The sequence below is a fragment of the Oculina patagonica genome, chromosome 9, assembly GCF_052425735.1.
Source record: "Oculina patagonica isolate OP01 chromosome 9, crgOcupat, whole genome shotgun sequence".
NCBI classification, from domain to species: Eukaryota; Metazoa; Cnidaria; class Anthozoa; order Scleractinia; family Oculinidae; genus Oculina; species Oculina patagonica.
In genome coordinates, this window is record NC_135766.1 from 18,636,947 (window position 1) to 18,659,722 (window position 22,776).

Genomic DNA, 22,776 nt, shown 5'->3' on the forward strand with positions numbered 1-22,776 from the left:
TATCATGCTTTCACCTCAAACAGAACATACAACTCTCTAATCTGATGTTTAATTTGTAGTAAAACTGATGTTGTAAACTAGTCTCGTGTGTGGGTGACAAAAAAGAGAGGCAGAGTAGTGGAAGCATGTGTTTATTTTATGCCAGGCCGAGAAGCCTAATTTCAAACTCTATCATTACTTACGTATCGTGTTTAGACCAAAGGTGAGGTAAGTTGATATGCGAGCATGCCCATGAGAGAACCAGAGAGGGGTTGATGTAAATTAGACAGAGGTTGATGTAAATCAACAAACCTCCTTATAAATGACCTTGGTGTTTGTTTTCTTGTCCGAATCTGTAAGAAAGATAATACGAACTAACAAAGTATTCCGGCTGCAGCAATAAGTTGCTTAATTGAAGACTTTGAGACCCCGCTTGCCGATTTTAGAGAGCGCTAAATTTAGAGAATGCATTTTGCGCGCGCGTTATTGGTCAATTGTAACTTTTGAAGATGTCATACGAATACCAGCGTACAAATACTAACTTGATTTGATAAAAGGTGTCTCCCGAAATTTGACATGACACCGTAGTTCTGAAGCCCTATTTCTGTAACGAACGCTGAATGAGGGCTAATTTTAGCTCAAGTTTAACGTAAGGTACTCTAGTTTATGTGTTTTTTAACCAAAAAGACTGCATATACGGCATTTTGTTTAAATCAAGAATTCTATCAATTTAATTAAGAGTGTTTACAACTTGAAATGTGAGTCAAAATTAATACCAAGATAGACATAAGAAAACACTCGGCGGAGAGCTGAACTGTAGCGTTCTTAAAGCATGCACGTCTCAAATAAACTGAACTAAAGCATTCTACATCGACATTCGATTCAACTTTAAGCAAATCAGGCGAAATATCTGAGGAAGCGGGCATGTGTTATCTCAATTGTCAACTCCATTGTCGCGGCCGGAAATGCACACGATCGCATCGCCTCCCACTAGCGAATCACAGAGAACTATGAACTATGAGTGTTAGCTAGGCGGAGAACGCCTAAAATTGAGGGAAAAAGAAAACTATGTACTCACATCAGCGCTTGAAGCGATTCCTTGGCTATCCAATCCGACATGTTTCTTTTAGAAATAACCGACAATGTCCCGGATGTATTTGAATGTGGTCGAGCGCGTAACGCCCGCTTCCCAAACTTCAACAGTAAAAAACTAAGTCTTTAGCCACGGTAAAGTTCAAGCCAAATATCGTTATGACCGCCTTCAAATCAGCCCGTATAGTCTAGTTCCGAGTCCTAATTGATGTGGCTAAAGACCTTTGCTGTCTAAAGCAAGCTCAACATTATCTGTACCTGGCAAAACGAGCCGACCGGTTATCTGTGTTTAACCGCCTAAAGCTCGGTTTGAGGTACGATAACAGCCGACGCACAACTTGCAAATCGTAAGACTTTCACCTTCACGGGACTTAATGATGTCCTCCGGCAAACTTCCTTTAGACAGCAGAATGGAAAGCTATAGATCACAACTGTTCAACTAGTTAGCGCGCGCAACTAGAATTCAAATGAAAGAGAGGGGTTGGAGTTAGAGACTGGGCTAGACTAACCACAAGTAATTCTAGGGGGAGGGAGACGGGGGGGGGGTGGAGGCAGGGAGGGAGAAAAAAAAGTAAGATTGCATTCACTACATTAGACAGGGCGACATTTCATTGGAAGAAAGCCGAACAATTCTCCGTATCCTCAAACAAAACAAAAAAAAACAAAAAAAAACAAAAATGAAACCCCATACATTCCTTAACAGCCCGATAGCCACCTTTTATCAAATCAAGGTAGAAATAAAGAAAAGGTGTATGCGTCAAGAAACGGGTTATTGTTTATAGGGCAACTGTAACGGTGTTGTTTTTGATTTTTTTTTTTTTTTTTTTTTCAGTTTTAGAACTCACAGAAGTGCTCTTGTGCATTTAAATTATAAGAAAACGAGTGTATATTTAAAATTACTAGATAAAAGTTGACACTGGCTTAAAATATGTACAGGACGTTTCGGCTACTGCTGTAGCCTTCTTCAGCAATATGTAAAAAAGTGATAATAAACGTACAGAATTAAGAAGGGGGGTTGGAATTTAAAACTCGAATAAAAAGGATAAAAATAGGGGGTGGCATGCAATTAAAAATTGTTAAGGTTCTTATAAATGTTCGCGAATGGGATTTTAAGTTGGATCGGCTTGTAAGATTTTAGCTACCCGATAGTACCAACGCACTGAAAGAAGCAAACCTCCGATAAAGACTGCTAAGTAAATCTAACTCGTGCCAGCTATTGTCAGTGTCATGTGAGAGATACCACCAGATTGAAAGTGAAACTAGGGTGATATGCTAAATATTTCATTTCTTAAACCAAAACGACAATATATTTTCCATATGAATTACATATATCATGACCTACTGACAGACACCTATCTTTTAAAGTCGAATCGTATAAATTAACGAAAACAGAAGTTAAAACACAGATGTCTATTTTAATAATAGAAATGAAACAATGAGTGTATATTGCCACGATGCTATTTTTAGTTGGTTCGGCTTGAGAGTTTTAACAATTCAATATACTAACTCACTGAAAGAAGCGACCCTCTGATAAAGACTGCTAAGTAAGTCTAACATGGTCGCTGACGTGTAAAAGATACCAGATTTTGCGATATGCTAAATATTTCTTTTTTTATACCAATATTAAAATATATACTTAATATGAATTCATACATCATGACTTACTGAAAGATATCCAAATAGTGAAAAAGAATTGTAAAAAACAATTGTCTATTTTAGTAATAGTCGTAGACTGCAGTCAGTCTGTTTCTTTTCCTAGCGTGCTACATGAAAACACGACCTTTCCGGCCGCGCGTAGGATTTCATGAACAAAACTGAACCGACTGCTCGCAGTTGATAATAGTCGTAATAGTAAGCAATTGGTGATGTTTGGTTTCAGCAGAGCGTTAAAACTACAGTGGAATCCCATTATTTCGAACCATCAGAGGAAACAAAAAAATACATACAAACATATTTGCTGTACTCTTGATCAGTCCCTTAAACGGCCTCATTCTGTTTTTAGAAAACAAAAATTTTTGCTCCGTTCCAAGAAGACATTTTTAATTGCAAAAGTCATGTAATTTTGCATCCTATAAGCGAAATATGACAACAAGTTTGATCCTTTCGAATTTTTTATATGAAAAGTAAAGTGGGAGACAATTTAAAGTTAAAAATCAATGCGCAAATTTGCGCGGAGCTGTTGTTGCCTTTCCGACGAACCGACAGCTGGCGTTTTCTGGAACAAAAAACAATTTCCGAAAACTTCTGAAGGCCTGATCAACTAATTCTCAAAATGCTGATCATATAAAAATATCTTCTACTTACTTTCTAGCCTTTTCAATTCATCTTTGTGATCTGTTGTCTGCGGTGATCGTATCTCGATGCGCCTTTCGACATTCGTAATGCGTAATTCATTTATCTTCGTTTTTCTGTTTATCGATTCCATCCTCAAAAACAGCGCCACAATCAACAACATGGAAATAAAGGACAGAACCGATGAACCTTTGTGGAGAACGTCGCTACATTTGGCGGAAGATTTCTTGTTTGCGTCCATGATGGATTCCAGTTAACAAACAGTTGTTAAATGAAGCTCGACTGCCGTGCTAACTGTTTTATTTCCCTTCAGCAGTTTCATGTTCCTGTCATACGGGACATGCCAAGCTAAGACATAAGTGTAAAGCGCCGGAAACCATCATTAGTAATTGATCTGTCATCGTTTGAATGAAACTCAGTTTAACCTTTCAACACCAAAATTGATGAATTGAACAGTTGTGTATTGTAAGGTCGAGTTTTTTAATGTTGTTTTTCTTTTTTTAGAGCGCAAGCGGGCGCCATCCTAACAATCCTACATGGTTAAAGACTTCTTAGTTTATGATGTAGTTTTGAGACTCCTTGTATTATTGAGAGTGATATACCACCATATGTTTTATACCCTTGTATACTGTTCATTTATTTCGAGGCAAAAAAGGATATTGTTGCATTATTTTCAGGGAGCGAGTAATTCCTCTGATGTTTTCGTGAACTTGGCGCAAAAACTTTGATTTAAGAAACAATTATACTAATTAGCAAAACTTTTATTATTTCCCCACCTCCCCCTTTTCCCCTATGAGATGGCGGCGAGACCCAACGACTGGTTGGAAATCACAAAAACCGTGATCGAACTTTTGTTGATTTTCCTGCTATTTTTTGTGCGCGAGGGTTCTTTGTATTCATGTGAGTTTCACGAAGACAGCTCGCTGTGTTGCTCTGAACTTATCACAACAAACACAAAACTTCAAAAAGCGTCTCAACTGCTAGAACTTCCTGTCTTAGCTCAAGGCTATCACTCACTTTCACTTCAGACCTGACTTCAGACAGGACATACAAATTTTCTAATCTGAAGTTAATTTGCAGTAAAACTGACTTTGTAAATGAGTCTTGTGTGTGTGACAGCAGTTTAATAGTATCTCTATTTCATGTAAGGAAAAAGCCAAGAGAAGCATATTTTCAAACTCTAGCATCACTGACTCGCCGTGTTTTTAGCAAAGGTGAGGTAAGTTGATAAAAGAGCGTGCCTATGAGAGAACCAGACAGGGGTCGATAAAGCTCAAAACACCAATTTCGCTCAAACATGATCTTGGTGTTTGTTTTTCCTCCAAATCTGTAAGAAAGATAATATGATCTAACAAAGTATGCTGAGGCAATTAGTCGATTAATTGAAGCCTTTGAGACTCTTTCAGCATTTTTAGAGAGCGCGCACTTAGAGTACGCATTTTGTGCGCGCGTGGTCGGTCAATTGTAACTTGTACTAGCGTACGTCACTAGCATCACAGTCATCATGTAAGTGATATCAGATTTAAAACTAAACCCAGGGTGATATGCCAAATACTTCATTTCTTACACCAAAATAAACATATTTATGCTTCATATGAATTACCTTTTATCACTGATGTAAATCTTTTAAGTAAATTTCACTTTTTAATAATATTTTTACTGTAAAGCGCCATGAGCCATGGATATGGCGCTATATAAATCTTTTATTATTATTATTATTTTTATTATTATTATTATTATTATTATTATTATTATTATTATTATCATTATTATTATTATTATATACATTATGACTTAGTGAAAGATATCTATCTTTTTATGGTCGCATCGTATTAATTAACGAAAACAGAACGGCAAAAACAATTGACTATTTTAGTAATGGTCGTAGACTGCGAGCAGTCTCTTTTTTTTCCTTAGAGCGTACAACGAGATAACACGATTTTTCCTGTCGCCCGTAGGCGACTGCTTGCGCAGTCTATAATAGTCGTAACAATATGCGATACAGGATGTTTGTTTCAGTAATGCATTGCAATTGAAGCTATAAACATATTTCCTGTCATCTTGATCAGTCAGTAAACTGCATCTCTCTTCTTTGGAAAACAAACATGTTTTGTTCAAATCGAAGCAGATATCTTTATTTTTTATTTGTATAGGTCTTGCAATTTCGCACCCTTTCAGCCAAACAATGATCCCAAGGGGTAGAAACTTTTCGGTTAAAAACCCTTTATATCACCCAAAAGTGTGCGAAGCTGTTTTCGACATACCGAAAGTAAGTGTTTCCTCCAAAACAAAACAACATTTTTGACCTTTCCAACAAGAACAACAAGCCTGGTTAACTCATTATCAAAACACTGATCATGATAAATTGTCTTCTACTTACTCTCTGGCGTTTCCATTTCGTCTTTGTGATCTGTTGTCTGTGGTGATCGTATCTCGAGGCGCCTTTCGACATTCGTAATGCGCAATTCATTCATCTCCGTTTTCCTGTTTATCGATTCAATCCTCAAAAACAGCGCCACAATCAACAACATTGAAATAAAGGACAGAACCGAAGAACCTTTGTAGAGAACGTCGGCACATTTGGTGGAAGACTTCTTGTTTGCGTCCATAATGGATTCCAGTTAACAAACAGTTGTTCAATGAAGCTCGACTGCCGTGCTAACTGTTTGATTTCCCTTCAGCAGTTTCATGTTCCTGTCATACGGGACATGCCAAGACATAACTGTAAAGCGCCGGAAACCGTTTGTAATTGATCTGTCATCGTTTGAAGTAAACTTTAACCTTTTCTTGACAAGGATAATAACATACATATTATTTTATCATTATTCTCAGAGTGTGATCGATCAGGAGGTATTCTCAGAACCCTGCAGGGGTCATTGTAAAAAAATATACCGAGGCTTCCTAGTAATGAAACTCGTTGCGTTGTACAGTATAAAGAAGATTGATATAGCAGCATTTGATAATGGGTGGAATATCACATCCCCTAACTAATCTTAGCTCTTAACCCATCCGCAAACATCTTCGCTCCTTTATCTAACGGATGGGCCATTTTTAACGTTGCTTACTCTGCAATTCTGTTTTGATGTTATTCTTTTGCAAGTATTGGTTATTCCCCAAATCCAAACACCCCAATTCCTCCCCCCTCTCCCACCTCAAAAAACACTATGGTCCAACCCCTTCCATCCGTATCAAGTAAATTTATTTGCCGTAGCATGCTTCTTTATCTCCTGACGTACTCACTGGATCAGCACATCTCAAAACCGACTTATTCACTCAAGATAATTCTCCAGTATTGCAATGCACTTCCTTACTTCGACTGTTGATGTTTCAAAATTATAGAGGAATGGATAGGAAACGTTAAACGTTCCTATTAGCATGAACTATATCGAATAATATTCACATTTATGTTAACCTAAACGTAAAGTTTCCTCATTTGTTGTGCCTTGTCGTCCTTGTAGCCCAAAACGGCGAATTATAGCGATTTAGTGGGTTTTTGCGATGCTGTCTACTGTACACATAGTAAGATATGTACGTATGACGGTTTTTGTATGCGGCTTTGATCGCCATAGAGTAAAATTGTCGTTTTCTCGTCAACTAGTACGGTGCCCCGTCAATGATTAACGAATTATGCGGTATATACAAGATCTTTCTGCTCCTAAACGAATATGGTGACGTAAATCTATTCAGTTCGTTTTAGGGGAATTTCCTGAAAGTAATAGTTTCACAGTTCGGCGCGTCCCATGGTATAGCCTTCTACGCGGAAGCTCTCTGCGCTTGTCACGCTTTCCCTACCCTTTCGTAAGGGAGGAACGCGTGACCCAGTAGGCTACCTACTAATTTTTGTTTATGAAACGAACGGGTGCAAGTAAAACACTCGTCCCTGTGTCCAGAATAAATCCTTTGGACCTTCGATTAATTCACTTTTGTCCTTGCAGAGACAAAAAATGTTTAACAACTAGCCACCGACACTAAGGGGAATAGTTGTTTTAGTATATACTAAAACAGTGAGATGATATAGCACGAAAAGAAGGTTTTTGACTAGTTTATTACGTTATCGAGTACAGTTTGCGCGCGCGAGTTGCTCGGAGGTGAATAGCAAAGGATAATTCAGAGTTTGAGTAGCCAATCAGCGCGCGCCAAAAACGCTATCCACTGTTTAAGTATATAATAGATATATATATTTACCCTTCGCTTAAAATGATACAACGGTGGAGCTGTATTCAGAACGTCGGCAAAATAAACTGAACTCGATTGACTTTAATATTTATTTAATAACATTTCCATTACAATACTTAGTTCCAGTCTTCCTTTTTTTCATTTATTTCCAATGCTCACTTTTTTTTAATTTGTCTTATGACATTATTTTTCAAGCAGTGCTTAATACGTCTTTTTTCCTTTGTAATCATTTTTTCAATCGTTTTAACACAATCACCTGGATAAGAAATATGCTGACCCACTAGATAAAAGATACATTCAATTAAAGCCTATTATTTGCCATTCACGATAACTTACTTTTCATCGTTTAAATCACAAGCAATGATATAAGCGTTATATCTAAAGTAATTAAGAATAAAAATTAGCGAAAATAAGCCACGACGTTTCGAACTCATCTTGAGTTCATTATCAACTAGATAACATGAAATAACGGTCGGGTTTAAGTTTAAATGCAAATAGAGGTGATAGAGTATATTAGATCTAGAATATTTTAAAGAAGTGTTTCGCGGTCTTTTCTTCCCAAGATCTTTCAGCTGTTTGCGTACTGCGTCAGCGGACCTCTGATCTTTGAAAGGTAGGGTAATCCGCACGGGTTTGTTTGTTTCTCGGACAGCCTAGTTTGTTTCTCGGTCAGCAACAAACAAACCCGTGCGGATTACCATACCTTTCAAAGATCAGAAGTCCGCTGACGCAGTACGCAAACAGCTGAAAGAGCTTGGGAAGAAAATTGGAACTGAGCTACAGCCGGTTTACAAAAGTGCTAAGATCGGCGACAAGCTAAAGTTACAAGAGGAGAAACCTGCTTTGGTGAACAATCAATGCGTTGTTTGTTCATTTAAATGTGATCAGTGTGATGCTGATTATGTGGGTTACACCACACGACATCTACATCAGCGCATAGAGGAGCACAAAACTTCAGTAATTGGCAAGCACATAAAAGAAATCCACGGTGTCGTGAGTCCTGACATAAGAAATATGTTTTCCGTTTTAAAGAAATGCCAAGGGAAACTGGATTGTTTAGTAAACGAGATGCTTTTAATTCGCGAGAGAAAACCAGCACTAAACACGCAGGCGGACTCAATACGTGCGAAAGTATTTACCTAATTAGATACAGCACGCACTAACACTGTGAACGCTAATGACCGCGAAACACTTCTTTAAAATATTCTAATATACTCTATCACCTCTATTTGCATTTAAACTTAAACTCGACCGTTATTTTATTTTATCTACTTGATAATTAACTCAAGATGAGTTCGAAACGTCGTGGCTTGTTTTCGCTAATTTTTATTCTTAATTGTGTATCGAAATGTTCTCTTATTAGAATATCTAAAGTAAGTTGATTTAAAAAATCTAAAACTTCGTTTAATAAAACTTAACTTTCTCAGAGGTGAAACACACCCATGACATCATATATTAAACCCCAGCCACCAAGATATCATTCTTCGTTAAGAAAGTAAATCCATTCCCCGAATTGAACGTAAGCCCGTCTCGCTAAAATCATGAGGTGTCACAAACCTCTGGCAGTTGCCATTGCTAGAAGACAACAAAGGGGGTTAAATCAAATATACCGAACGGTATTTTTCCACCGAAATATGGGTATATGTTCTGTTTTGGTAATAGTGGAAACTTTACTTGAAAGATCACAAATTACTTAAGCTAATTAAGATATAAAGAACTCTCATGCGTTTAACATCTACCATTCTCGCATCATCCATCATTTATTATGTTGTAGATGCTGCCATTTCTCAAATTTCAATCAATTTTCTTAAGCTCATTTCTTGGATTGGTAATGGCATCCACAATCATTAAATTCTCACTTAAACCCAAAATTACACAAAATTACAACCCCGAAAATTAGGACAAAAATAGTTTTATCTCAATAAAAATTTCATACACCGCTGTATTCGATAAAAACGCTACAGCAATAGTTAAGGATCCGAGACGAACATTTTGTTTTAGTACCATCAGCAGCAGTTCGTTTCAAATCAAGACGACGTATCTAATGTTATCGCGTCCTGACTATTTCATGACCGGCGTAGAACTTAAATTTGTTTGAAACCTTAGAAGTTGATAAACACGTTAAATTTCATATTTCTTCAATTTGTACTGATTTAAAAAAAAATGTCGTAAGAGTGTTACGCTCAAGCTAGGTCATAATTTATAACAAAATGTTTTTTTTAACAAGGCCGAGAAAGGACAGAATCTTACAACATGGTTAAAACATACATGTACACAAGGACGAAATAAACGTTGATTTTTGTTTTCATTTAGCATGGAAATGAAAATAAAAATACAGAACGAATAAACCTCTGTTCAAATCGAACTTGGAACTAACCATATTATTACGTGACAGTGACGTGGACATGTATGTGTAGAATTAGAATTACGTTTTGAAATGATTTACTACAGTATATCACTTTGGTTTCAAACTTACACAAAGAAGATGCGTTTAAGATTATTGCCAGGCTGAAATCGACGAAATACTAAGAACGGCTGCATCCCCAAATTAGATGTTCTTCCAAGAAAAAAAAGAATTAATTGACATTAGTCAATTAGGGCCTATCAAATCGTACGTAACGTTGTTGATCAGAACTGATTTTAACACATATTTTTTACAGAAAACTTAGAGTTCAAGCATAATCTGGAACATAACTTTCTTGAATATGTAGCTTACGATTGGTCCTAGTCAACGGATCCACAGATTTAACGAGTAAGACTGGGATGTGGCGCTTCCTGAACAAGAACCCTCAGCAGGACAATAACCAAAGTTATATTCCTGATCACTGCCTTCAATAAAAGAAGCTTCGCCAACTTCTGTTATTCCAATCCCGTGATCAGCACGTTTACAAGCTTTTCCTCCTCCACCAATCATCATCACTGATCCATCATAATCCCAGTCACACCAGAAGCCGATCTTGTTGGCGCTTTGGATGTTTCCACTGCACTCAGCCTGTTGAAACCCGTCTGTTGACTTGTACTGACCTCCATATTGAACCGTGCAACTTCCCAGGCACTGGTTACTGGCCCAAGCTTTACCATTTCTAAAGTCGCCATAACTTGTGATTTTAGATCGGAATGTTTGTCCAGCCAAACAGTTACCTGTGGTCTGTAACAAAGGAGTGTGACTGGGGTCATCACTGCGCGTGATCTTAAACTCTCTGCCGCTGACCAACCAAAAGGCTGGTGAGATCATGTCAGCATTGATCGATGGATTGTTTGTTGTTCCCATGGCAACTTGCAGGTCATACCACCAGTAACCTGTGTCATTCATCCAGTTCTTATTGTCGCTGTTGGAGAATCGGGCGATTAGAGTCCATCCTTTGCCATCTGATGTCATATCACAGTACACCTATCATAAACCAGGATTTCTTTTAGTTGTTTAAAGTTACAGGCAAGTAAACTGATTTCTGTGAAATTGGTAAGTAACATCATTACCTAATTGTACACGCTATAACATTTCCTGAAGGAATACTAAGCGAATAAAAGATAAAAGGCCAAACAAACAAAAACAAATTCTTCGTTTAAAAAATTCAAGCACGTAATAACGCTATCATAGAAAGGTCGTGAATATGGATGAATTATGTTTCATATATTTGACTTAGCTCATTTCGGCAACCAGTCCACACTCCACGTGGTATGTGCAACCTTTTGTCAGTTTATAAGTCTCTTTTTTTCTTTTGTTGTTGTTGTTGTTGTTGTTGTTGTTGTTGTTGTTGTTTTGATTCATTAAATCGGAATCGAATCTTTGGCGCATTTGTTAATATAAAATCGGAAATTTTACCCTTAAAAACATCGATAAGAAAAATGGATTTCAACCTTACCATTTTTGCAAAATAGATGCCGTCAGGATTTTCTAATCCTCCTTGCTGGATCTTGTCACACGACGCACCTGTGTAAAATAACGAAGAACTTTGAGTGAAATACCTCAGAGAAATAAACAAAGGCTGTTCGGAAATAATAACCCCATTTACACGCGCCAAAAAATCGGCACGGCACGGCAAATTTTTGGCACCGTGACCAAACCATTTTGGCACGGCACTGCCCATTTACACGACCAAAACAAGAAGGTTCTCTCCTGCTAGGCACGGTACCAATTTTTATCTTGGCACCCCTACTTTCCATCGGTTTACTTGCCGAGAAATGGCAGAAAAATGTTTTGCTTTGATAGTTCATCGTGCTTTCAGTGCAAAACGCGAATTTTATCGGAAAGGAACGAGTTGTCGACCATTCAACATAATGAAGAGTGTTCAGGGGCAAAACAAATCGACATCTGAAAGGAGTTGACGTAATCAGAAGAAGAAGATTGAAAAGTCTGAAAAATAAATGGCTCTTTGCAGTGATGGTGGAAGTGGCTGACTTACGGTGATTTTTTTAGAGCGGGAGCTTTCTCTTATCTTCTGCCTCGGTGGCATTCTTATCCCCCAAAACTTCTCTTTTTGTACTCTTTTCGCCGACCACGTGACTAAAAGTCTCTTGGGGCGAGAATGACGCAGGGGCCGCTATTTTCGTAGAAACAACGCATGCGTCACACTTGTTTTCGGCACGGTGCCTCGATTTACCCGTGCCGAGACTACCTCCTGGAGGTAGTCTCGGCACCCCTAAAAAATTGGGCACTGGTGCCACATTTTGTTTGGGACCGGTACGTTTACACGTCGATAATTGGGAGTGCCGTGCCCAAAAATTGTCAGCACGGTGCCAAAAATTTGCCGTGCCGTGCCGATTTTTTTGCGCGTGTAAATGGGGTTAATATTACGGCGCGGGTAGATTCTAGCCACAAGAGAGCTTCCTCGAAGGCTGCTAGACACTTTATAAATTCTCCAAAGAATCGCCCTTTGTTTACGTTACTCAGATCACGAAAAAGAAAATTCCTTCATTTACGGCTTCTGCAACAAATAATAGATTATTTTTATTCCCTAATTTACATGTTTACTGTTAAATCCATATATATCTGAGACAAGAGTCAGGTATTATGTCGTGGGTATGTTACAAAATGAAACCACAGTTACATAGCCATATCCCCTCCTCCCCCGCAAAAAAGCCAATAGCAACCGAACCAAAGTGAAACAACTAAAGCCTCAGCTTCAAGGTGTCACTTTGCATGAAATTACGGGGTATCGGCATTTGAATTAAATTATACACATCAGCCTCAAATTCACATAAATAAGTCTTTTGCCTATACAAGGTATTGTTATTACAGCAAGGCGCCCAAAAGTGTGACCACTTTTAATTTATTTACATTTTTTCGTGCAGATTTAATCCAATTAAAAGCCGTGGATAGCTTGCAGTTGACTTCTGATTGGATTAAATCTGCACGAAAGAATGTGAATAAATTAAAAGTGGTCACACTTTTGGGCGCCTTGCTGTAAAATCTTGGCGCCATTTATGCAGTGTCTTTAGTTGCTTCAACATGTAGTTTACCTGTCTCTAACGTTGTGACACCCAGGGCGGTCAATGATCTTGTAGATCCCAGTTTATTTGTAGCTGTACAAATGTACGTTCCAGTGTCCTCAGGTTTATAGCCCTGAATAGACAATGACCCGTTGTTGACTCTACTCCGTCCTTTTGGTAAAGCGAAAAGAGGCCGGCTCCACTGAATAACAGGCGATGGAAAGCCAAAAGCGTCACATGACAGTTTTATTATTGCTCCTTCGTGAAATGTATACGAACGATCTGGAATCTTAGTCAGCTTGGGGAAAACTAAAATTAAGTACAAAAAGAAAATGCTGTAAATGAGTGGCATGCAAAAATTATATCACAGGAAGACAAAACATCAGATTAAAGGAGCTACGTTTTGGACAACGGCACTTATTAACAAATTTGTCGTTTGGAATCCGGTTTAATCTACTTTATCACCTTAATTGTTATCGTCCTTTTTATCTTCGGTGTACTATTACTTTTCAGTCTACATAAAGAGAAACTATTATTTAAAGTTTTCTTCAATGTGGAAGTAATTTTGTTTATAGGTTGTGGGGAATCCCAAAACCTCGAATTGGACTTCGTGTTCGAGTTCGAGTTAGACCTCGAGTTAGACTTGGAGTTCGAGTTCGAGTAAGATCTCGAGTTAGACCTCGAGTTAGACCTCGAGTTGGACTTTTTTCTTGTTTTAAAAATTAATTATTAATTATTAATATTAAAGTATAAAATTATTAACTTTTCATTTATTTAATTGTTTTTTATCAGTTAATGATCAACCAAATAAACCAGGGCCGTTAGGAGAAACCAAACGTAAACTGGCTTATTTTGTCGATATCTTTCAAGGGTTTCTCAATTTATCGTATAAAATTCTTCATGGAGTTTTCAAGGGAGGGAGGTAAAACCAAAACACCGATCTCAAGAGACAAAGCACTCAATCAAAATAATGCAAGAAGCATAACATTTACAACACAAAATGTGTATCTAAAACCAACTTTTAGCTTTCTCGACGTAAAGCTGAAGCCAAACAAAGATGAATAAGTGATAAGATACAGTACATCTTGCAACAGTATTTTGGAAACAGCTGGGCTCAGCACCACAGTATTTTCCCGGAATATTTCAGACCTTGTCCTTGCAAATAGAAATGAGACAAAACAAACCGCGTGAGTGACGTGTTAAACCCTACAAACAAGAAACCATACGGAGCGGAGAATTATTATATTTAGATAATTCGTTCTTTCCTTCGTCATATATTTGAGTTTAGACAAATGACCTGTAGACATTTGCTAGGCCACACTCTTACGGCTCTATTCATGCAACTACACTGCCTCCAAATACAGCATATAGTGCCCTTCAGAAACAAGTGAGACAGTAACCCCATACTGCAAGACGATTCAGGGGACTAAGTGTGGTTTATACTTTATGTAACTTAAATGTTTGTCCGCCTGTTTGTCAATCTTGTAAACTGTCTTGTATTTTTGCTAACTCGAAGTCCAACTCGAACTCGAACTGGAAATCAAACTCGATGATTTACGACTCCCAATGTATTATAGCTGTTCACCTGGTTATTTTCAAACAGAGTTTTTCTTGGTCTGAGGTTTGAATTTGAAATGGCACTTTGCTCTTTATTTTTCGCGAAAGAGGCCGCCATCATTTTTACAATCACGATAGGTATACTCCGTTACTTTTAAAGTAATTACCATTGTGACAGTGGCCTACCTTCGACAAAAAAGTTCGTCATTTTCTGATCTTGTCCCAAAGCATTTCTCGCGATACAGACATACTTTCCCCTGTCGTTGTAAGATGATTTTGGAATTTCAAGTTTGCCATCATTTGTGGACACACTTTCATCTCCAAGAGATCCATTTACTTTGCTCCAGGTCACCACAGGCTTTGGGTTTCCACTGGCCGAGCAGTAGAACGTAGCAGTCTGGTTCTCAGTGACCGTTTGAGTCTCAGGTGACACGGAAACCCTGGGTGATGAAATGGACTCGCCAGGATCTCCCTTCAAACCCATTATCCCTTGGGGGCCAATAGCGCCTGCCAAGATTAAAAGCAACACATACAATTAACATATAACATGTATTTAACAATTCAACGATACTTTTTTACATTTACTGACAAAGAATTCCTGCGCGCTCATTAGTTGAGAGCTATATTCGTTGAGGGAATAGAATATAAAAATCAAAGTCTCTTCGAGATACCGACGTTTTTGCATGAAGTATGAGTCGAAGGTTTATCCTGTGCATTGTTCTTCGAACTTATCATTACAGTTTCTTTGTAGTTTAGTTTAACAATTTCCTATCTTCGCGGAGGAAATGCAGCCATATAATTTTGTCAAAAATTGCTCGTCCGCGCCGGGTATTTATACACATATTCCTTAACATTACACAAAGAAACAGTGCAAATTTCACCGAGATCTGACAATTATATACTTTAAAATTGCAAGGACCTTTCGAGGCAGTCGATTACGGCAGCGAAATTAGCAAATGAAACAGCAAAATATGCGTTCGATGCTTTGTTTTTGCGACGCCATATTTGAATTGTTATAGGTAGACCGCTGTTCAATGTGTTCAAAGCCGTATCGTTACGATTGCTCCACAAAAAAGCACGAAAAAAGTACGGATATTTCCGACTACTGTCGGAGAAAACATTGCGCATATAATTGCGGCGTAAACAAATCGTTACACTCAGGCTGCGTTTTGTCTAGGCTCTGCGAGGGTCGGATATCAAGACCCAGGATTAAACAAAAGCCATATATACAGTGAATGCTTTCGAATTATATTTGAAGATGAAATACGAAATAATTTTGCTGTCTTTGACTGAAATTCCACTCGAACTGCGTAGATACGATCGCATGTTGTAAAGCTGATTCAAGCAACATTGCTGTCAACGCGAGGTCACGCCCCTAACGACCTAGGCTGATGACGAAATAGAATGGCGCTTGCATGTAGCGACCAAATTTGGCCTAATTTTTAACCGCTCCTAAGCTAAAAGAAGCCCCCATCTCTTGCATTTGTTTTAACTTCAATAATATCTTTGAAAAGAGCAAGTTTTTTGGTATGGTTTATTTTTGACGTTTGTAATTTTTAAACGATGTAAGTGCTAGTGATTATTTATTCGTGTTTTAGTTACGCAATCCATTGTTTGTGCGACGCTTTTTATAGATCGCCTTTCAGACACACGTGCGTTGAGATAAGAAAGCTGACATGTCACTTTTAAAATTGTTACGCTTTTTATAGATCGCCTTTCAGACACACGTGCGTTGAGATAAGAAAGCTGACATGTCACTTTTAAAATTGTTATATAACGTTTGTAAATGTGACAAGTCACGTTTTTCCACGAGATCGCAAGTGATCACCCACAGCGGAAAGTAATCCCTTGAGAAATTAAAACAGTCCCTTGAGAGTTTACAAATATGTGGTTCCAAATTTTGTCCACATAACCCCTATTCTCCTACTTTAGCTTGTAAACAAGCAAAAACGTCGAAATGACGTAGACTAAAACGCAAGCCAAATTTCAGCCAACCCTTTCTTTCCGAGAAATCGTTCATATGATAGGTCTGCGTCAATTTCACAAGGTGCTTTGCGTTGCGTTCAGGTTACGTCATTTTTGGTTCTCGACCAATGAGCGAGTGAACTTGTGCCAGTTATTCTGGGAAAAAAATACAACTCGTAATAGTGGCCGCTTTCGGCTGTTTCATAGTTCAGGATATAAAGCTCTTGCAATGGTATCAAACAATTATGTTTTCAAGATGCTCCGGAAATTGACCTAACACTGACAGAGTTAAGATGACTTTACTTCACGTCGAAGCCACTTAGATAAAAGGATATTTATTTTGCAAAAATAAATGGTTTTATTTAGCTTGTTTCGTAAGTGTTTTCTAGCTTCCTGTGCAATTCCCTCCAACGATTACTTCCGGTCACATTTTTGCGGGCTCTTAGGTTATGAAGGCGCGGTTACATCGCCCCTTCCAGCATGGCTTCAAACTAGTCAAGGAAATTGTCCCCTCCCTCTGCTCCCTCCGTTCTTTCGTTGTTGATTTGGGTTAGCGGGTTCTCCCTCACCTTTGCTGGGATAATATTTTAAGGTTTCCATATTTTAAGCTTTTTATCCTTATATAACACTTTAATTTACCCTTTTATCACTTACTGTAATTCAGCCTGGTCTTCTACATATATAACTAATTTAAATAGAATTTTTTATTTACAAAAACGTGCTGTGCGAGCTATTACCAACTCAGACTATCGAGAACATTCTGCCCCCTTATTTGCTAAACTAGGCATCTTAGATATCTTCCAAGTCAATGCTTTTTGCAAATTGCAAAAAGCAGTTTACAATACTATTCCAGCGTCCTAAAATTTGGAATTCTCTACCAGAATTCTCTACCAGAAATGGGTCTGAAATTGGCCTAGCTGCACATTCACAGCGAAATTATTAACTTATTGCTAACCCGAGGTGGCCTCCCCCATAAGCCTTGTGGTTTCTTGGAGGTCTCCTCTCCCTATCCATTTAAGTTATTTTGTATGTTTAATTCTTAAGTGGCAAATAAATGATGATGATGATAAAAAATAAACGGCCACACCCGTGGCCAGAATCTGCCAAGTAGTCTTGTCTTTCATTATCCCAGCAAACAGAGCTTTGCCAAAGCAACACACGCATACCGTGTTTACTCGAATAAGCGCCGCCCTCGAATAAGCGCCGCATTTCGGACAAAAAAATAATAAGCGCCGCCCCCGAATAAGCGCCGCAGTCCCGATGCGGCGCTTATTGAAGGAAATCTGTTTTAACTAAAAACAGCACTACAAGGCAACTCTAAAACGAAACTTGGATATTTCATTTCATCAAAAGTGATGTTTTGCAGCTCAAAGTGATTATTTTTTCTGATTTTACCGCTCACCAATTAGTTTTTCTATCCAACGTTCTTACAATACGTAGTTCTGTAAATTTTTTGAAGGCCGTGAACTTTGCCAGGACAGCTAAAGCCATTTCTCTCTTCAGCAAGAGACCAATACTGACAATCAAAATACGTTATTTCAACTTATGTAAAGGAGTAGATTTTTGGTGGCGTCGAAATTTTTAATAAGCGCCGCCCTCAAATAAGCGCCGCCCTCGAATAAACGCCGCACTTGAGGCGCAAAAAATTTAATAAGCGCCGCGGCGCTTATTACTTGTTTATATGCATAGCATTTAATCTAGGAGGAACAGGATACATAAAGGTACTTTACAGGAAGCCCACAAATACAAATATCTCTTTAGATTTGAAAATGATAAAAGTCTACTTTGGGATTCTTAATTTAAATGCTATCATTGTCTCCTAAACATGTTAGGGTAAATATCATTTATCTACACTGCAAATTTCAGTGAAAAATTAAATTCAATCCTAATTTTAAATCATGTCGTTCCCAATCAGTCTTGATCTTTCTTAGAAGTTATAATCTATGTCCCATTTCGTATTATTTTTTCCTTGGAACTCATGAAACTTAATTTAGCCAAGTTCAACTTTTGGCTTATGCGTATGCGTCAAACATATTTACTTGATTTTATCAAAATCTTACTGCAGTGTAAGAAAGTGCATTTCTAGATAAATTTAGCACTTTAGCGCCAAAAAAATCAATTGAACTGTTTAAAACGTGTCTTATAGTAATTTCAACAAATTAAGGGTTTAAAATCTTGACAAAGCTCCTTTAGAAAACCATTTTTTCTTACCTTTCTCGCCTTTTTCTCCTTTTGTTCCCTGGTTCCCCATAATACCTTGCTTGCCGTGTCTACCAGGTAAACCCATGATGCCTTGGTCTCCCTTTTTACCCTTGGTGCCTTGCGCTCCTCGTCGTCCTCTAGAACCTCTGCTTCCTTTCCTACCGGGAGGACCTGGGACGCAAACTTTCTCCATTGGCTGGCACAGTGATGCTGGGTTAAGTTTATTAACCTGTTTGGTGATTTCACTCCGAACATCTTCTATGGTGAGAGATTTGTTGCTGACTGAGATCAAGCTGCGACGAACCTTGGTGTTGGGATCTATAAGAATGAGGAACTGTTAAAGTATGCATACCACAGTGATTAGATACGTGTCTCCTTCCAACACTCCATCCCTTTAAATGTGTTTTGTTAATAAGTACCCCTATTCTAATAAGTGTTCTGCCGGTTTCAAATACATCACCATCAGAGCACATTGAGAGCTATTCATTGTTTATCTTTCTTTTGAACTGCTTATTAAACCTTATTCAGACCGGGCTTTTTTTGACCTTCTCAGACCGGGGGGGGGGGGGGCTTCGGAAGCCCCCCCTATGTAACTACAAGAATATTTAAGCAATCACCATGAAACTTATACGATGTATTGTATGTCCGAAACTCTTCCTTTTGGTATACGTCACGTGGGATGGTGAATAGTGGTAGAATATTCACCGAGATTTCAAAGAATAATTGTTTTAGTATATACACACGAAGTGATCTCAACAACAAGCGATCTCAAAGTTTACAGAAGGAAACCATTTAAAGTCGATTTAATTGACCTCTCAATTCATGCGTGGAAAACGTACATATAACCGGCACTAACCGACATGCGCGAAACAGTTTACAGAATCTCCAAACATGGCAAATCTAGTTAATCTTCGATAAAATCCTCGTCACAATCTAGAGAAATGGTCCTTTAACGCCACTCAAACCTGCAATCTGATCAAAAACCTGCTTGCAAAACATTTTGACCGTTGAATCAAAGCTTTTGAAGTTCACTTGAATTGAAAATTGAAAGAGCAGTTGGCGAAGGATCCACCTGAAAGTTTGGATTATAAGCTTACTGAATGTCTGCAGAACTGTGGTGAAAACTGGATGTTTTCTTGCACAAGGAAGAGCGACTTGACGGTAAGCAATTGTTTATCGTTTTAGTAATCGAGTTGTGTGGACATTGTGCTGCAAATTGCGAAATATGTAGTCTTCTCTTACTTTGAAAACCATCAGGCCAAATTTCTTAGCCTTTTTTTGTCTTTTCTGGTTCAGCATTTTCTTGTATTCTTAGTATTTGAGATTCAGAAACGCCGGCGAAACGCGAGTTTACGCCGGCCATTTTGTTTTAGTTTGGATCAAGCATTATTCACTCCGTAGGGAGTGAATAATGCTCATTAGCCCGAGATAGTGAACCAATCAGATTGCTTGAAACACCAAGATCACTGAGTGTGTATATAATAAGTAAAAATGTGCTTTAAACCCGTAAAAATGTCAAAATAATTCCATTAAGTTGATTTTTGTTAACCAAAACACGCAAAATTACAAATTTGGGAAAACATGCCTGTCAATATGCCGTTACCATGGTGATGTCAAGTTCCTGGCACATCATCCAACCCTACCAAATTGTTGTCAGATAAATTGTAGGAAAACTCAGAAAGTTTGGCAGCGTTTGGTTAAATATTAAGAAAGTTATAAAAGTTCAAAGTCAGCGCGGGCCTCAAAAGCCCCCCCCCCCCCCCCCGGTCTGAATAGGGTTAAATAATTCGAACAAAAGAACTGGTCTTCTAAGGGTCTAGGCTGTTATTTTTATAAGAGGGTAAAATTCCACCAAGCAAAAGACCTCACTTTTTTATAATTTCAGATGATTTTATCGGAAGCTGTCTGCCTTGAGGTAATGAAATTAAATAAACGCCCCAGGCATTAAATCGGATAAGCCATGGGTCATTACGGTAATTTCATTTTGTGCTTAGCCTGCAGAACAGGCGGTTTATTTTTTGCGGGGTTATTGCGAGGTCGCGCGAAGCACGAGGAAAAAACATTTTTTTTCTTAGCGCTTCGCACTCGCCCCCACGCGACCCGCAAAATAAAAACTCGCACTTCGCGCTTTGACCCGCAAAATAAACCGCCTGTTCTGCAGGCTACGGTACTTGTGTTAGTACAGTGCCTACAAGGTTACTTTCGGTACCCATCAAGCCCGTGACGGTATGCCAAATATTTCACTTCTTACGCCAAGACAAAAATAAATGTTTATTAACGATTTACTAAAAGACTCTGAACTTTTAGGTCGCGCCCTATAAAATAACAAAAACAGAAGTGGAAAAATAACGGTGTCAACGCTGTCAACGGTACGGGATGTTTGGTTTCAGTATTGCGTGATCACTGATGTTATAAACACACACTTCCTGTCATTCGATCAGTCACGTATATTTTAAGCTGCCCCTTTCTTCTTTCGTTAAAAACAATGAATCACTTTCAAGTAGGGATTTTATGCTTTATATCTCTTGTACTTTTAACACACGTGAACTAATTACAGGAGCACCTACTCGTCTGCCAACCAGCGAAGAAATTAAAGCAAAAGTGTTGTCGTTGTTCTTGGTTTTGCTGTCTTGGTTAAGGCCTTTGAAAGGATCACTTCAGTAAACTAACACTGTCTGATCTCTTCGAATATTTTTTTTACTGAATTTTCAAGAAGAAATATTTGAAGAACGAAATCTTATTGCCCGATTTTGCGAGCTATGGTTCTGTAAAACAGCTAGCGTTTTCTCGTGCACAAAACGACATCTTTTAACTCTCCGAAAATAACTCACATCTGGAAAATTCGGAGCGATATACCCGACAAGCCGACAATAATTTTTAGTCGTGCACCTCACTCAGCTCATTATCAAAACTCTGAGCATAAAAAGTTGTCTTCTACTTACTCTCTGGCGTTTCTATTTTGTCTTTGTGATCTGTTGTCTGCGGTGATCGTATCTCGATGCGCCTTTCGACATTCGTAATGCGCAATCCATTCATCTCCGTTTTCTTGTTTATCGATTCCATCCTCAAAGACAGCGCCACAATCAACAACATGGAAATAAAGGACAGAAACGAAGAACCTTTGTGGAGAACGTCGCCACATTTGGCTGAAGATTTCTTGTTTGCGTTCATGATGGATTCCTGTTAACAAACAGTTGTTCAATGAAGCTTGACTGCCGCGCTAACTGTTTGATTCCTCGTCAGCAGTTTCATGTTCCAGTCATACGGGACATGCCAAGACATAACTGTGTCAGAAACCGTTATTAATTGATCTGTCTTTGTTTGAATTAAATTCAGTTTAACCTTTCAACACCAAAATTAATGAATTGAACAGTTGTGTATTGTTAGACATGCCAAGACATAACTGTAAAGCGCCGGAAACCGTTATTAATTGATCTGTCATCGTTTGGATAAACCGTTAACCTTTCATTGGCAAGGATGAAGAATATTGTTTTTACTAACACGTGGATAATTTTGTTAACGTTAAAGTTAACGCGGATCGAAGGAAAAATTACTTCCCAATAAAGGAAATTAACGCAAAATAGAGGGTAACATTTCAAAATGAAGGAAATTAATACGAGGTACACAAAGAAAACACTTGTTGCGATAACAGGAGCAAGTTAATTTCAATACTAGGCGTATAATCCGAGACGGAAACAATGCTTGTGATACTGCTTTTTCCTAGGAGATTAGAACGACTGGACTGTATTGAGAAATTGGGAACAAAGTAATTGAAATAAAGGTCGCGGAAATTAACGCTTCACTTAATTAACGGTGTGGAAATTAACGTTAACAAAAATAAACGCGACTTAAATTTACGCGAATTTGTGAAATTCGCGTTAATTTCATGACGCGTTTATTTTCTATAATAAGGTAATTATAATATTATAATAATTTTAACGTATTCACCTAAATAGGAAATTAACTGATGCAATATAGAAAGATATATAAATCAAAACCTATTCATTCCTATTCACAATTATTTACTTTTCACCTATTATATAACAAGCATAAGCGTTATCTCCAGAGTTGATTAAAAAAATT

At 38.1% G+C, this 22,776-nt stretch overlaps 1 protein-coding gene across 2 annotated transcripts in view; it reads right to left on the bottom strand.

Moving 5' to 3' along the window:
- The window catches only part of LOC144666349 (uncharacterized), a 51,333-nt gene extending 29,416 nt beyond the window's left edge, over positions 1 to 21,917 (bottom strand). The window contains exons 1-6 of one of the 2 annotated variants that reach the window (XM_078527763.1): positions 21,636 to 21,917; positions 18,703 to 19,011; positions 14,713 to 15,033; positions 13,000 to 13,278; positions 11,403 to 11,470; positions 10,189 to 10,930 (exon numbers count right to left, since the gene is read on the bottom strand). In XM_078527763.1, coding sequence (XP_078383889.1) covers positions 10,268 to 10,930; positions 11,403 to 11,470; positions 13,000 to 13,278; positions 14,713 to 15,033; positions 18,703 to 19,011; positions 21,636 to 21,864 — 1,869 coding nt within the window. In that variant the 5' untranslated portion in view covers positions 21,865 to 21,917 and the 3' untranslated portion in view covers positions 10,189 to 10,267. Of the gene's footprint in view, positions 1 to 10,188; positions 10,931 to 11,402; positions 11,471 to 12,999; positions 13,279 to 14,712; positions 15,034 to 18,702; positions 19,012 to 21,635 lie in introns of those variants that run through there. The other variant, XM_078527764.1, reaches the window with a different exon arrangement.
- Between the last annotated feature and the right edge of the window lie 859 nt (positions 21,918 to 22,776).